The sequence below is a fragment of the Bison bison genome, unplaced genomic scaffold, assembly GCF_000754665.1.
Source record: "Bison bison bison isolate TAMUID 2011002044 unplaced genomic scaffold, Bison_UMD1.0 scf7180017864307, whole genome shotgun sequence".
Classification (NCBI taxonomy): Eukaryota; Metazoa; Chordata; class Mammalia; order Artiodactyla; family Bovidae; genus Bison; species Bison bison.
Window position 1 is genome coordinate 7,174,025 of NW_011494879.1, and position 16,962 is coordinate 7,190,986.

The following is a 16,962-nucleotide window of genomic DNA, read 5'->3' on the forward strand; positions in this document are numbered from 1 at the left end:
CAGGACTGGTCGACAGTAGGATGGACTGGTTGGATCTCCTTGCAGTCCAAGGGACTCTTAAGAGTCTTCTCCAACACCACAGTTCAAAAACATCAATTCTTCGGCACTCAGCTTTCTTTACAGTCCAACTCTCACATCCATACATGACCACTGGAAAAACCATAGCCTTGACTAGACAAACCTCTGTTGGCAAAGTAATGTCTCTGCTTTTGAATATGTTATCTAGGTTGGTCATAACTTTCCTTCCAAGGAGTAAGCGTCTTTTAATTTCATGGCTGCAATCAGCATCTGCAGTAATTTTGGAGCCCAGAAAAATAAAGTCTGACACTGTTTCCACTGTTTCCCCACCTATTTGCCATGAAGTGATGGGACCGGATGCCATGATCTTCGTTTTCTGAATGTTGAACTTTAAGCCAACTTTTTCACTCTCTTTCACTTTTATCAAGAGGCTCTTTAGTTCCTCTTCACTTTCTGCCATAAGGGTGGTGCCATCTGCACATCTGAGGTTATTGATATTTCTCCTGGCAATCTTGATTCCAGCTTGTGTTTCTTCCAGTCCAGCGTTTCTCATGATGTACTCTGCATAGAAGTTAAATAAGCAGGGTGACAGTATACAGCCTTGACGTACTCCTTTTCTTATTTGGAACCAGTCTGTTATTCCATGTCCAGTTCTAACTGTTGCTTCCTGACCTGCGTACTGGTTTCTCAAGAGGCAGGTCAGGTAGTCTGGTATTCCCATCTCTTTCAAAATTTTCCACAGTTTATTGTGATCCACACAGTCAAAGTTAAAAAAATATATCTACATAAAACCTTTTGAAGGAGCACTTGCCTGCTGAGGCCAAGTCATGATTTGTAGTGGAAAAGAATAAAGTGTGTTATAAAGTTGACTTGTGCTCCGCTTTGGGAGAACTAACAAAGTTTGACTTCATGGGCCATGTGATTTCCAATCCTTTGGGGAAACCCTGCCAGGGTTGGATGTCACCTCACACTCCACCACCTCTTTGACTTAAGGGGTCTGAGTCGCTGGAGGATGTTCAGGAGAAAGATGATAAAACAGAGAGAACATAGAAACTGAAGTTCCACACTGCTTTTCCATGGCCATGAGTCATGAGCTTTGACATATGAAATGCAAAGCATTTGAGGAATCGCTCTCTACTGTGTTGAGAAACTATAAGTGCTATTAATACAAATATGGTCTGTGTGCCAGCTGACCACATCTGCAGTTACATCATTCACTCATTCTCTCATTCAGACATTCAACATAGTGGTTATCGAGTGGCCACATGTACTGGTCTCTAAACAGAAGAGTAAGCTGGTGGCTGGTCTTAGGGAGCACCGAGTCCAGTGGGGGACAGGCAGGCAGGGCAAGTTGAGAGGTGTGGTGTTAAGAACAAGGTGCTGGGGAAATGCTGACGTGGAAACGATTGATGGCACCTACGGGAGCTGGGTCAGGCAGCACAAGACAGATGGAGGGGGAGTAGGCAGGGGGTCAGTGGGACAGAATGGTCTAGGGCAGAAAGAGCCTGTCGGCTGTGTGGCCTTGGGAAAATCCCTCAGCCTTTCTGAAACTTGGCTTCTCGGATAAAAACCAGGATGGTGATTACCTACAACACTTAGAGAGGAATGATGAGAATTTGAATGTAGGAAGCACCTGGTGCAGCACAGGACACGCAGTAGCTGTGTGTTATGATCCCACTCTAATCTCTGAATCACCAAAGCAATCAAGGCTTAGTCACCTTTGCAATTGCCCTAATGATGAACTCAGTACCTAGATAGGGCAGGGCAGGTAGGAAATAATTAGTGACCAGACGTGACTAATCTTGTGCTCGCCGGTTTCTCTGCTCTGAACTGCAACAGCGCTCTTCTGGAGAAGGAAATGGCAACCCACTCCAGTATTCTTGCCTAGAGAATCCTGTGGACAGAGGAGCCTGGTGGGCTGCTGTCTATGGGGTCGCACAGAGTTAGATACGACTGAAGTGACTTAGCAGCAGCAGCAGCCAACAGCACTCTCGCTTGTTCACAGCCCCTGGCAGAGGAGACACGCACAGTGGACTCAGCACCAGTGAGAAGCTTCACCAGAGCTTAATTCTGTCATTAAATTACATGTACTGGTCACCATCATAATAATATGACATTTATTGAATGTGTGCTATGAAGCTGTTTTGGGGCTAAGTGCTTTAAGTTCATTTACATTCAATCCTCATCATAACAATGTAGTTTTATCCCCATTTTACAGGTGAAAAAGTTGAAGCACAGAAAAGTTAAGAGACTAGATCAAGGTCACACAGATAGTCTGTGATGGATCTAGGATTTGAGCTGGTCAGATTCTAGAATCTGTTTTAGTCACCCTGTATAAAACTACCTGAAATGCTAATCGGTGTATCCAAGGCTGATGTGTCCCTTCTGGTTGGTTGGGTGTCTCTGGTTTGGGCAGTGGCTGTACTAAAACTGTTTCTCAACTATTTTGTATAATCTCCTGGGTTCAGTCTTGTACCTCATCGCCTTGGCAGAGACAGACAAGTTCTCCTGTTTTCATTCATTTTTACCACCCTCCCTCCCTCCGTCCCAGGCTTCCCTGGTGGCTCAGCTGGAAAAGAATCGCCTGCAATGTGGAGACCTGGGTTTGATCCTTGGGTTGGGAAGTTCCCCTGGAGAAGGGAAAGGCTACCCATTCCAGTATTCTGGCCTGGAGAATTCCATGGACTGTACAGTCCATGGGGTCGCAAAGAGTCAAACATGACTGAATGACTTTCATTTCACTCCCTCTGTCCCCGACTTCCTGTGGCTTCTTCCACTAGTCTCCCCATTCAGACTTGAATTGCTGCCTTGCCTTCCCCAGGGGACGGTGGAGATGGGAAATGTGGTTGACTGGCCCCTGGGGTTGGAGACCACACCTGTTATTTCTGCCTCAGGATGTCCCCTGAATGAGTTACTGAACACACAGGTATCATCATCTGCTCAGTGAAAAGGGATTTCAAGATTGTGTGGTTTGGGGAAATGCTGCATTTTATATTCCCTTTAGGAGACTGACAGCATTCAATGAGGTAGTAAGGGTGCTAAGAAGCTATGCTGGAATAAATCTTTATCTCTGTTTTATCTGATGTTTCCAGATTTATCTGCCCCACCTCAGAACTGGTTTTTGCATGGGCTTCCCTGGCGGCTCAGACTGTTAAGTATCTGCCTGCAATGCAGGAGACCCAGGTTCTGTGTCTGGGTTGGGAAGATCCCCTGGAGAAGGGAATGGCAGCCCACTCCAGTATTCTTGTCTGGAGAATTCCTCGGACAGAGAAGCCTGGCTGGCTATAGTCCACGGGTTCACAGAGAGTCGTACACGATTAAGCAACTTTCACTTTTCACTTTCATACCAACCCAGAAGTCCTTGGGGAAGACTGATATGTGTGCAGGGTAGAGTAGGGGTGGCTTGGCTCGGAGCTGCCCTCTCATGGGCTTGGACTGAGCACTCTTACTGGGCTTCAGGTGCCCCAGGAGCCCAGAGTCACTGCCTTGAGAGCCCTGGGCTCTCAGGTTGGCTTGATCCTCTCCAGGTCCCTAGACTCCTGGTGTTGCCCTAGGCTTTGTACCAAGTCTTGCTTCTCTCTAGATCCCTGGCTCCTGGCATAGTGCATGGCAAACAGTGGGTGCTCCATAATTGCCTGTATTGAATGAATTCCCCATTAGAATCAGCTAATTAGAGGTTATGTCCTTCTTCCCCATCAAACCTTATCCTTGTATAGACACACACGTGTGTATGTTGATAGGTCTGTGTGGGCCCTTCTCAAAAATAGGCAAGGAGGCGTGTATGCACTGGGACTGGATTCCACATGAGAGAGTTATCCTCATTTTGCCACAAATACACACATACAGACACACAGAAAATAAGAGGACACAGGTAAACACACAGAAACACAAACTGGGTTCAGTTCAGTTGCTCAGTCGTGTCTGGCCGGCTCTTTGTGACCCCATGGACTGCAGCACGCCAGGCCTCCCTGTCCATCACCAACTCCTGGAGTTTACTCAAACTCACGTCCATTGAGTTGGTGATGCCATCCAACCGTCTCATCCTCTGTCGTCCCCTTCTCCTCCCACCTTCAATCTCTCCCAGAATCAGGGTCTTTTCAAATGAGTCAGCTCTTCGCATCAGGTGGCCAAAGTATTGGAATTTCAGCTTCAACATCAGTTCTTCCAATGAATATTCAGGACTGATTTCCTTTAGGATGGACTAGTTGGATCTCCTTGCAGTACAAGGGATACAAGCAAAACATAGACATGTTTGCAGAAATAAGCACGATCACTGTCCACCAGAAAACGAGGTGAGGATGTAGTTTTGTGTATAAACAAACAGGGAGATGCAAACCAAACCCCTCCCCCGACACACATCCTCTGTCCTGGCTGTTTATCCCTCCAAAACAAAATGCTTCACAATGTAGGGGCTTCATCCAATGACTGTCTCATTACAGCTTGTGGTTTTGTGGGTCAGGATTCGGGTAGGACTTGGCTGGGTAATGCTTCGCCTCCTCACATGATGACTCAGTGAAATTGACTGCTGGACAGGCTGGCCTGGAAGGACCACACTGGCTTCTCTCATGTGTCTGGTGGCTTGGTGGGGGTGGCTGGAAGGTGGGGCCAAGCCAGGACTGTGGCCAGGAGGGCCTACAGGGCCTCTCGGATGGGACATCTCAGGGTAGTCAAGCCTCTTACGTTGTAGCTGGCATCTCCCACAAAGAGCATCACAAAACGTGGAGGGGGTGCAGGAAGGCTTTTTACGACCTCAGGAGTTGAAGGATGTCACTTGTCCTCCAGATCACTGAGCAAGCAAGTCTGTCAGGCTTGCTCAGATGTTTGAAAAAATTTTTTTAAACATACTCACCTCACTGTTAATAAGGTATGGAGTTAATGCTCTGTGCCAGTATTACCAGGTAATAATGCCAGTATTTTGGAGAAGGCAATGGCACCCCACTACAATACTCTTGCCTGGCAAATCCCGTGGACGGAGGAGTCTGGTAGGCTGCAGTCCATGGGGTCGCTAAGAGTTGGATAAGAGAGCGACTTCACTTTCACTTTCATGCACTGGAGAAGGAAATGGCAACCCACTCCAGTGTTCTTGCCTGGAGAATCCCAGGGACGGGGGAGCCTGGTGGGCTGCCGTCTATGGGGTTGCACAGAGTCGGCCACGACTGAAGCGACTTAGCAGCAGCAGCAATGCCAGTATTACTATTGCCCACAATGGACTTTGATAAAACCCATTTCCTTACTCCCCAAAAGTTAAATTTTGTTGTTATTTAGTCACGAAGTGTCCAACTCTTTGCAACCCCTTGGACTGCAGCACACCAAGTTTTCCTGTTCTTCACTATTTCCTGGAGTTCGCTCAAATTCATGTCCATTGAATTAGTAAATTGCTATTTTCAAAACATACTGAACTCCCAATACTTGAGAAAGTATTCCATGCACCATTTTCCCATCATTCTTTAAATCTGAACTTATATTATTAATATACATCAGTGGAGGATGTTAAAATGAAATCATTGAAACAAATTATGACTGTACAAGTCAAAATACCAGTAGTAAATAATAGACAAAGGGTATTTTACATACACTATATTATCTATTGCCTTGCAATCCGAAACATTACAAACAAAAATAACAAAAATTATCACATGGAATGAATAAGAAGTCTTGCTCAGATTCAAGGGGAGGGCTGCTAGATTTCACTTGTCAATGGCAGCAAAGAATTTGAGGCCATCTGTAATCAGTCACACACACACACACACACACACACACACACACACACACACACAGACATACAGACACAGCTTCCCCTATTAAGCACACCACTGTGATTACATCTGGGCCTGAAACAGTGGCAGCTGTGAGGGCTGTGAACTCTTACCTTAGGAGGCTAAGATAAGAGTCTGTGCTGGGGTCACTTCCTTCAGTGGAAGTTTCTGTCCTGGAAGTTACATCTCAAGCAGTTGCAGGACCAGCACCGCCTTCATCTTCCCTTGAGGTCATAAAAATCAAACCGTCCGCAGCCCCACTCGGGGAAGGCGATGGCACCCCACTCCAGTACTCTTGCCTGGAAAATCCCATGGACGGAGGAGCCTGGTAGGCTGCTGTCCATGGGGTCGCAAAGAGTTGGACACGACTAAGAGACTTCGCTTTCACTTTTCACTTTCATGCATTGGAGAAGGAAATGGCAACCCACTCCAGTGTTCTTGCCTGGAGAATCCCAGGGACAGGGGAGCCTGGTGGGCTGCTGTCTATGGGGTCGCACAGAGTCAGACACGACTGAAGCGATTTAGCAGTAGCAGCAGCCCCACTCCCGTATCAGTTGTCTGCAATGCAAATGGAGTGATGTTGGAACTCTCAGGTCAAATCCCAGCTCACTAACCCCTGCTTGCTAGCTGTGTGACCTTGGCCACGTTCCTCGACCTTCTGAGGTCCAGTGTCCTCCTCTGTATATTGAAAAAGTGACACTTCTCTTGCGTTCAACATGTGTCCATTGACCACCTTTCAGGGGATGCGGTGGTGAGAACCACAGGTACTGTCCCTGGTGGATGTCTTGAGCTGGAGAATGACACCAACAGTTGTAACTTTGCTAACCATGCTAAGTGCTGGAAGGGAAAGATGAGGGTGCCATCAGGGGGTGAGTGATCAGGGAGTGCAGCCAGGATGGAACCGCTGTTAAGGAGGCCAGGAACCATTTCTCTGAGATGACACACGGTGCGGTCTGGGGGATCCATAGCGGCTTACCAGTTGAAATGTGTCTTGGGCAGAGGAAACAGCATATGCCCAGGCCCTGTGGCTGGATGGAATCTATTGAATAGGAGAGGCGGAAAAGCCCAGTGTGAGTGGGTCAGAGATTGAAGGGCGCGGGTGGGAGGTGAGACTGGACAGGTGGGTAGAAACTTCATTCATCATGTTAAGAAAGAGTTTAAAAATTGTATATGCTCATTCGTGTCCAACTCTTTTGCGACCCCATGGACTGTAGCCCACCAGGCTCCTCTTTCTTTCCTGGGCAAGAATACTGGAGTGAGTTGCCATTTCCTTCCCCAGGGGATCTTCTCAACCCAGGGATTGAACCTGAGTCTCTTGCCTGGGTCTCCTGCATTGGCAGGCAGATTCTTTTCCACTTGATACATTTTATATATTGACTTGAATGATGTTACTCATGGAGGTTAAATGACCCGATTGTGTTTCAAGAAGCTCCCCTTGGCTACAGCATGGAGAATGAACTATAGAAGGGCAAGAGGAAATGGGGGCACACCCATCAGGAGGCAGAATAGTGACCTCTCCCCAACAGGTGGGTGTCCATGTCCTGATCCCCAGAAACTGTGAATATGTTAATTATATGGCAGAAAAGAATTAAGGTTGCAGATGGAATTAAGATTACTCATCACTGACCTTAAAATAGGGAGATTATCCTGGATTATCCGGGTGTGCCTGGTATAATCCCATGAACTCAGAGAATGGGTCAGACACATGAAATCTCAGAGGCACCTGACCTGCCCTCGGGAGCTTTGAAGTTGGAGGAAGTGTTATTAATCTTGTGTTGTAGTTGAAGAAACTGAATTTCTGAGACATGAAGTGACCTACTTAAGATGAAGCATTAGTTAAGTATTATAACCAGGGCTTAGATCCAGATCTCTTGACTACAGATCTTTCCATTTCTACACTCTTCTAAGGAACCCGGGGGATCCAGGTTAGAGGCTGACTGGGTCCCATTCCGGCCCCGCCTATAGTGTCCTCCTCTTCACCTATCTCCTCCCACCAGGGCAAACCCTTCCTTACCCTCTTCCCTTATTTTGAGTTGTGCTGACAGAGGGGGCTGAGCTGCGGAAGACAGGAGTCATGGCATTGGAATCATGATGGGGGTGGGCACATGCATTTAAGCTTATAGAATTTTGGAGATAAAGAGCCCTTGGGAATCTCTTAGTATAATTCTGCCCTTTGGTTTCTATTTCAGGTGCTCTCTACTATGTAACGATTAATGTAGTCAAATGAGCAGCAAATCAACACAGCATAAAGGAAAAGAGCAGAAACGTGTCTATCTCCTATCTCTTATCCTGTCTATATTTACTATGTCCATTCTCCAAACCATTTCCCCATGTTCTATATCTATCTAGCTGTCTACCTGTCTTTTCATATCTATTTCTGTATATATCAAAGGACAAAAGATGGTTCAAAACATAACAGAATTTCTGTCTTGATCAGCTCAGGCTGGTGTTGCAAAAATACCACAGACTGGGTGGCTTAAACAACAGAAGTTTAAGTCTCATAGTTCTGGAGGCTGAAGTCCAAGGTTTGGGCACCAGCAGAGTCTGGTTCAGTGGGAGCTCTGCCCCTGGCTTGTAGATGGCAACCTTCCTGATGTACCCTTACAGGGCAGAGAGAGCTCATTTCTGTCCTGTCTCTTTTTAAGGGCACTAATTCCGTTGCAAGGGCTCCACCCTTATGATCTTATTACCTGTCAAAGCCCTCCCTCCACATAACATCCTATTGGGGATTGGGGCTTTGAATTTGAATTTTAAGCAGGGTGAGAGTGGACACGAACAGTCAGTCCATAGTGGTTACATACATTTAAATTAAGTGAGGAAGAAAAGGGAAAAGGAAATAGAGGCAAAAAAAAAAAAAAAAGATAGAGCCAAGAATGAGGCTAACACAAATGTGAATGTGATAGAGTTTGGCTCATTTACAAGGAGAAGTGTGGAAGTGGAAGTGTGGCTCTGGCCCCCAGTGCCTAAGGAAGGTCCTGAGCAATCACACACTTCATGGTGTGAATTAGGGGAAAGCAAACCAGCTGTTCAGAAGATGTTTGCCTGCTCCTGACATCCAGTCTCCCATGTTATGATCATCATTCAGGATTAGCAGCATCCAGGATTGTGCATTACTGTTTTATATAGTGTTATCTCTTTTCTTACATCAGTTCCAGAACTATTTTTATTGTTATCTTATTGTTCACTTATTACAGACGAGAAGATTGGGGCTTAGGAAGGTTAAATTCCTCCCTAAAGGCCACACAGTTCTTGTGGGAAGATGGGGGTTCAAACCCAAGTTCATTTCTGGCTTCCCCCACGGTTGCTAACCGCTTGGTGCCCAGGGTCCATAGATTGGGCTTCAAATTTTGTGTTAGAATTTTGAACGACAACAAATAGCTGTGGGGGTGGAGTGAGACAATTTTCTTCTTAGCTTTGAGAGAAACTATTGTTGAAATACACGGGTTCACCATGTTTGGTGTTCTTGTATATATATTTAATCTTTGAAATCAAACCAAACTCTTGGGGGATCGGAATCATTGCTCTCATGTCAGTAAAAATATATATATGGTATCTAACTTGAAACTTCCTTTGTAATCGGGATCAAATCCAAGCACTGTGAATTTAAACTGCTGCCAGCCTTCCTAACCTACCTCATGAGTGTAAAATCAGTGCAACTATTGTACCCGGCTGGCACTCGTGGGCATGTGATTGTGTTTGTGCCCTTGAGGAATCTGAGTTGTGTGGCACAGAATATCTGAATCCAAGGGGTATGGTTTTGCCACGTGCTGTAATAATCCATAGGAGATGAAGTGGAGGTGGTAGCTGGATTTCAAGAAGCATTTCAAATGCATTGATCGGTTGAAACCAGGACTGAAACAATTACTATATTAAGCAATTTATAGATGAAGAAACCAATTGCCTTGCCCCACTTTCCCAACCAGCGTCTAGACTTGGGCCGAATCCCTGACTCACATCTGCCTCCTTCCCAGTTTCTCTCTTAGAGGAAGCTCTGTCCTTTTTATTCCAGATGTTCCAGAACACTCAAGTAGTCCTCTCCAAATTTATCCTTCCAATTTCCCTCAGTTAGTTAATGACAATGTCATCTACCTGGCCACCCAGGTCACCCAGAAAATTCTATCATCCACAGAATCTCCCTCTTCACTCACCTGACCAGTCTGAGTCTCTCACCAAGTCTGGTGGCCTCTCCCATAGGCAGGACTCACAGCTGCCCCTTTCTCTTCAACCCCCACCCCGTCACCACCTGCCTTTACACCCTGCACCTTTTGCTAGAATCATCTTAAAAACAAAACAAAAAAAAAACCCAGAAATTCCCTGGTGGTCCAGTGGTTAGGACTCAGCTTTCACTGCCGAGGTGTGCATGCATGCTCAATCGCTCAATCATGTCTCACTCTTTGCAACCCCATGGACTGTAGCCCACCAGGCTCTTCTGTCCATGGGATTATCCTGGCAACAACACTGAAACAGGTTGCCATTTCCTCCTCCAGTGGATCTTCCCTACCCAGGGATCGAATTTGCATCTCCTGCATGTACTGCATTAACAGGTAGATTCTTTACCACTAAGCCACCTGGGAAGACCTCACTGCTGAGGGCGTGGGTTCAGTCTCTGGCTGGGACCTAAGATCCGGCAAGCCATGTGGCTCAGTCACACACACACACAAACCCTTTAAATGTGCTTCTTTGCCTCCAACATATACATGTCAGAGCAATTACGTGAAACACAGGTCTGACCATCCCGCCCCTCGCTATCCCCCCTTGTGTACAGTGATTGTTCTCAAATTGTGTTCTCTGGGGACTTCCCTAATGATCCAGTGGTTAGGACTCCTCACTTCCAGTGCAATGGGACACAGGTTCGATCCCTGGTGAGGAAACTAAGGTCTCACATGCTGTATGGTATGGCCAAAAAAACAAAAACCTAAACAAACCCCATGTTCTCTGAAGCGAGGGTTCTGTAGCCAAGACTGGGGACTCCAGTCCTCTTCCCTGAAATGACCATAGCGTTCCCCTTCTACTTAAATATAGGCTTCTGCAAAAAAATTTGGTTTAAGGGGGGCATAACAATTTTTAAAAAATAGCTCCAGTCCATCCATGTCTCCTGACGACAGACCATCCCAGGCCCCTCCATGTCTCTTGCACAGGATGGAATGTTCTCCAGTCATGAGCACTCCTGGCTGTTCCCCAGATATATGTGTGCTGTTTCCTTGAACACGCCTTCTTTGCTTGGGATAGACTCTCCCCCTCCTCTCTCTTCAGAAACAGCTCAGATGTCACCTTCTGAGGACGGCGCAGAGCCATCCTGATATATCCCACAGGCAAACTGTTGGCTCCCTCCCCCACCCCCAATCTGTGCTCCCACCCGACCCCAGCTGTGTCTCGATGGTGGCCCCGGCCATGGAAACCTTTTCTACATGTCTTCCTGCCCACTCACCCCTACTAGATCATGAATGATAGACTTCCGTGTAGCTACCATAAATTTACCTGTAGCTCAAACGGTAAAGAATCTGCCTGCAAGGCAGGAGACCAAGGTTCGATCCCTGGGTTAGGAAGTTCCTCTGGAGAAGGGAATGGCAATCCACTCCAGTATTCTTGCCTGGAGAATTCCATGACAGAGAACCCTGGTGGGCTACAGTTCCTGGGGTCACAAAGAGTCTGACACAACTGAGTGACTAACACAGTCCACAGATCATGAATGACTCAAAGGCAAGATTTATATTTTACTCGTCTTTGTATTCCCACTACCTAGCATAGTACTTGGCCCCTGGGAGAAACTCAATGAACCAGGAGGTAAAAGCAACACCATTAATGATCAGCCCGTCAACAATGCAAGCCGGAAAAGCTAAATGCCTCAGCTGAGTAGTAGGTAGGGTGACAGGGCAGGGGGATGACAGGGTGAGGGGAACAGGAGTGAGGGCCTTCAAGGGTCGTTGGTTCTGGACTGCTGTAATTGAATTCAGAATACAGGTACAGCTTAAGGGATAATTTAAGGCCCATGAAAACTCAACATGTCCCTTAGGCTGGGAGCTCTAACTGGGGTCCCTGTGGGAAAAGCAGACAGTGCGGGTCCTACTTGCTTGGATAATTTCACACCAACAGTCTCAGCGGCTCGTCTGTGTGTGAGGCTGTGCCCCTTCGCCTGAGTGGACTCCGTTAATGCTCACAACGCACCTGTCCGTTCTGAGGTTATCGTTACATCCATTATACAGTTAAGAGAACTAGCCCCGTGCGTCCCTATAGCCAAGACATAGTAGAGGAAGCCCACGTGTCTTCAGATTCCACATCCTGTCATTTCTTCATGCTGCCTTATCTCCTGAAGTTTCCCCAGTAGGTCCACGTGCTTTGGGAGGATGAAGATGATGAAGAAAAGAGAGAGAGATTTACGACCTCATGTTGTGTCCTTTCTTACCAAACCCCACCCTCTAACTGAGCACACGGGAAAAAAAACTCACTACATCCTTCTTCTTATTCAATTTCCTTTTTTATTTTTATTTAAAAAAATATTTATTTGGCTGTGCCAGGTCTTAGTTGCAGCATGTGGGATCTAGTTCCCTGACTGGGGATTGAACCTGGGCCCCCTGCATTGAGAGCATGGAGTCTTAGCCATGAGACCACCAGGGAAGTCCTCGGTTTCTTTTTTTATTGAGACATAATTCACATACCATAAAATTCACCATGTTAAAGCATATAGTTCAGTAGTTCTTAGTACATTCACGAGGTTGTGCAAACGCTACCAGTAATTTCAGAACATCACCGTGAATTATTTTCTAATGTTTTTGTTTTCCAGATTCCAATAATGAGAGACCCTGGATGGATTCGAAATGTCTGGTCTTCAAACATTAATGTGAGTGGAGTTGCTATGAATGCCCTAAGATACTTTAACATTTCCAGATGAGAGAAAATACTTTTGGACCAACTGGCTTATTGCCATGGATACACGCAGTCCCCAAACCAGGACTACTATTCCCCCAAAGCTTTCAGAGTTGCTCTGTAGCCCTTTCTAAAGGTTTGATGAGCCCCAGATGAAGCCCAGAACGTTTTAGCTAGTTTCTAATCTCTTCTGCTTGTGAGCCATCCTCTCTTGGGCATAGATCTGATTTTTGTTATGTTTTTAATTTTCTCTTTTATATTAGAGTATAGCTGATTAACATGCTGTGATAGTTTCAGGTGTACAACAAAGTCACTCAGCCATGCATTCTCCCCAAAGACTCCTCCCATCCAGGCTGCCACTTAACTTTGAGCAGAGTGGGTCCAATAGGATGCATGCACCCCAGTGCTCGCTGCAGCACTATTTACAATAGCCAAGACGTGGAAGCCACCTAAATGTCCATTGTTAGAGGAATAGATAAAGAAGACGTGGTACAAGAAGAATGAAGTAATGCCACTTGCAGCAACATAGATGGATCTAGAGCTTGTCATAGATCTGATTTTATCACCTCCCTGATTAAAAAGCATTTGGTGGCTCCCTAGTGCTAACAGGAAACGGTTCATATCAAGTTCAGGCTATTTGTTTGCCCCTGGTAGATGGTCAGATGTCCATCCCATTAATAAAAGCCCTTGCAGCTGCCACTGAACCCCTCAGAGTCCTCCTGCAGATCCTGCCTCTTCTTCCTGCACCCATTGGTCCATTTGGTCACTGCCCCATGCCTGGTCCCCAAGCCTTGGGCCTGCCTTCAGGTTGTCTCTGTGACTGTTCTTAGCGCTTTGTTCTCTGCTCTTTCAGGGTCTCCCTTGTTCAGCAGCCTGAGGGCCAGCACCTCCCTTGTCCGCATGCCCACACCAGCTTCCACGTTCTGCTCACGAGTCTGACTTGTTGAGCCTCTGTAGCTTGGGGGAAGGCGTATTTTACTGAAGCATAACTGGCAGTGCTCCGTCTACATCCTGGCTCCTTTCTCACAGTACCTGCAAATCACCTGCACGTTGCCCTGGGCCAGACTTTAAGCTCCGGTAGTTTCCTACAACTTGCTCTGCCCAGTGGATTTTAAACCTGAGGTTCTCTCCTGTGGAGAAGAGACTTGAGAGAATACATTGCAGGTGGAGGGGTCTCAAGAAAAGGCTTTTGGAAGGGAGGAAGTGGGCTTCCCAGGTGGCATTAGTGGTAATGAACCTGCCTGCCAATGCAGGAGACAGAAGAGATGCAGGTTCGATCCTTGTGTTGGGAAGATCCCCTGGAAGAGGGCATGGCAACCCACTCCAGTATTCATGCCTAGAGAATCCCATGGATGCAGAAGCCTGGCAGGCTCCATAGGGTCACAAAGAGTCAGACACGACTGAAGCGACTTAGCATGCACACACAGGGAGGAAGTAATAAAGCCTCAATAGTCATCTGTCTCGACTGTGGCCTGTGCTAAGTTTTGGTATATAGAATAAAAGCAACACTTGGTTTTGCTCTCAAAGAGCTCAGTCTGGGAGAGACTCTGGTCAGAGTGTGGACCAGGAGGATTTGCAGAGGACCCAGGAGGCCCAGTGCAGGGCCAGCCAGAGCACGTCTTCATACATGAATCCAGAGACTCCAGTTAAGTGAATGAAGAAGGCTTCTGAGGAAGACCTGGCCCTGGGAATGCTGGGGAAAGCACAGGTTCTATTTCCAAGTGGATTGGCAGGGACTGGGCCCAATCAGAGGCCAGGAATCCTGAGTGGGGCGGGCAGTTAGCGGCAGTTGAGGCTGGAGTGAGGGGAGCCGTCCTCTATGGAGGAGAGAAGGGGCAGGATGTCCTGGTAAGTGAGCTGCTCCGCCAGTGGGTAGCCATGGGGGCTGGCCATCATGAGGTAGTCTGAGGCTGCCATTTTCCATGGCCAAATCCCATTCTCCAGACCTGGGGTCTGGAGCCCATGGCCACCAGGTTTCCAGGCCCAGCCTCTGGTCCATGGTGCTGGGCAATGGCCATGGTTACAAGAGAGGCGGTCAAGGAAAGGCATCAGTTGGGCCTTACTGTCAGGCCTTCTACTGGACCTTCACAGAGCTCATGAACTAACAAGACAAGAAACTGTGGACAGGGGATGTGAAGTTTCTGCCTTTTAGGGCGAAATTACAGAAAATCTTTACTGTCTATGCAGGAGAACTGAATTAGGAGAGCAGAGTTTTGGTGACAGTTGCCACTTTTAGAGTACGTGTGATATTGAGCAAGTTCCCTAACTTCTCTGAGCTTTATTTCCTTTGGTACATTGGGAGGTCATCCCATTGTGAACACAGAGTGCTCTCTGTTTACCACCAGGCATCGTGTAGAAGAGAAGTGTGTGTGTATGTTTTCGCTTAGTTGCTCAGTCATGTCCCACTCTTTGCCAACCCATGGACTATAGCCCAACAGTCTTCCTTTCTCCATGGGATTCTCCAAGCGAGAATACTGGAGTGGGTTGCCATTTCCTCCTCCAGGGGGTCTTCCTGACCCAGGGATGGAAACTGCGTCTCCTGCATCTCCAGCCTTGGCAGGTGTATTCTTGATCACTGGGCCACCAGGGAAGCCCATAGAAGAGAAGATGGGCTTGTAACTCAGCTTGGGTTGGGTAGAGAGTTTAGAAGCAATTCAGAAAAAATGCTTCCAAGAGAAAGTGAATCCAAGAGAAGCATGGTCTTGAAAGAGGCCTAAGTGAGCCAGGCATGGAGGTAAGAACTGGATCATATGATTGAAAGAGTGGGTGATGACAGTGGAGGAGGGGAAAGCAGTGCCGATGATGGGGGTGGGGTTCACTTGCTGTTCTAAGGAGTTGGCCTTTATCCTACAAGAAAAGGTAATGGAGGAAGGGTTAGCACTGAAAAGACTTAAGCAGACACTACTAAGTCAGATCTGCAGCCTGTTACAGGGCAGACATGGGGTGGGGCTGGAGGCAGGGAGACCTTTTAGCAAGTGGTCATTAGCTCAGTTGAGTTCAAGCGCTTGGAGGACTGCTCAAATGGAGGTGTATAGGAGGTAGTCGGATGAACGGTCTGGAGCCGAGAGGCAAGGTCAGGACTGGAGATACTGAACTGTGGGTCAACAGCAGAACAGTGTCACCGTAGTCTGCAGGGGGACAGAATCACCCAGGAGTGTGTGGCATAGGGAGGTGGGCGAGGTCACGTAGGTGGGTTTTCAGTTAGAACCTCTACTATGACAGCTTTTGGTAATTTTTTGGTATGTTGTTATCCTTAGACAATAGGTTCATAAATGCCAAAAATGCTTAGTGATGAGAAAAACCCAAAACGAAGGGGAAGTATGACGGGGCAGATAGTAGGGCTCAAGATCTCTGTCCCTGCCCTTGTCTCTGTCTCCTGGTTATTGTATAGATAAATGTGCGAGGCACAAGGTATAGTGATGAGCGTGTTGTGGTTAGTCTTTGGCTTGAAGGGCTCACCGACCGGCAGAGGAGATAGAGGCATAAGAAATGATGCAGTGACAAGACTTGTATCACGTGCCATGGTGGAGTTCCATGTGGGCTGCTTGGTACAGAGAAGCTAGTGATGAATTCTTCACGGACCTGAGGAATGTCTGAGGGCGGGCTTCCCTGGGGGGTCCTGCTCCCAGTTTGAAGAATCTGGCAATGGACAGCAGAAACCTCCCCCCACCCCAGATACACAGCAGCACATCTATCCTCTCCCCCCACAAAGAGAGGTTCATTCAAGGCAATAGGCCCTGAATTCTGGAGGGAGAATTGAGCAATGAAATGTCCACCCAAACTACGTAAGCCTTCTAACTTGGACGAGGGAACATGGTACAATTTGTCACATGAAGCCTCCCTCTTGGCCAACCTGTGCTTTGATTGCACCATTCCTAACAAAAGCAACAATTCCCAGAATTCTAGATGATCCTGGCATAGTTTCTTGGAGCTGTGTTTTTTGCTTACTGTTTTTCTTTCTTGTCTTCAGGTCTGACAAAGGACAGGATTTTAGGGTGGACAGCATGTTTTGCATGGGGAGGAAGTGACTTTGGTTAGATTTAAATTAATTTTTGAAATATTTTATCAAAGTGCTTCATGTACCTACTTTCTAGAAAATCAACTCGGAAATGCCGGCTCAGAGTTGAAGCCATAGTTCCAGGTTCCTACCGACTACTTCTGTATCTGCTTTGCACCTTGTCCTATGGACCTACTGAGAGAGGATAATCTAGCTGATTCTCACAGATCATCATATGTAAATGCATTCTCCTTTTTCATACTTTTCGATTTATGTATAATCCTATCCTTGTTTAGTTTGTTCTGTGTTTAGACTCTGTCTTTCTTA

At 46.9% G+C, this 16,962-nt stretch overlaps 1 protein-coding gene across 2 annotated transcripts in view; it reads left to right on the forward strand.

Annotated features, from left to right (window-relative positions):
- The window catches only part of LPIN1 (lipin 1), a 131,164-nt gene that overhangs the window by 22,155 nt on the left and 92,047 nt on the right, over nucleotides 1–16,962 (forward strand). For both annotated transcript variants that reach the window (XM_010852080.1, XM_010852081.1), the window contains exon 2: nucleotides 12,556–12,612. In XM_010852080.1, coding sequence (XP_010850382.1) covers nucleotides 12,556–12,612 — 57 coding nt within the window. The remainder of the gene's footprint in view (nucleotides 1–12,555; nucleotides 12,613–16,962) is intronic.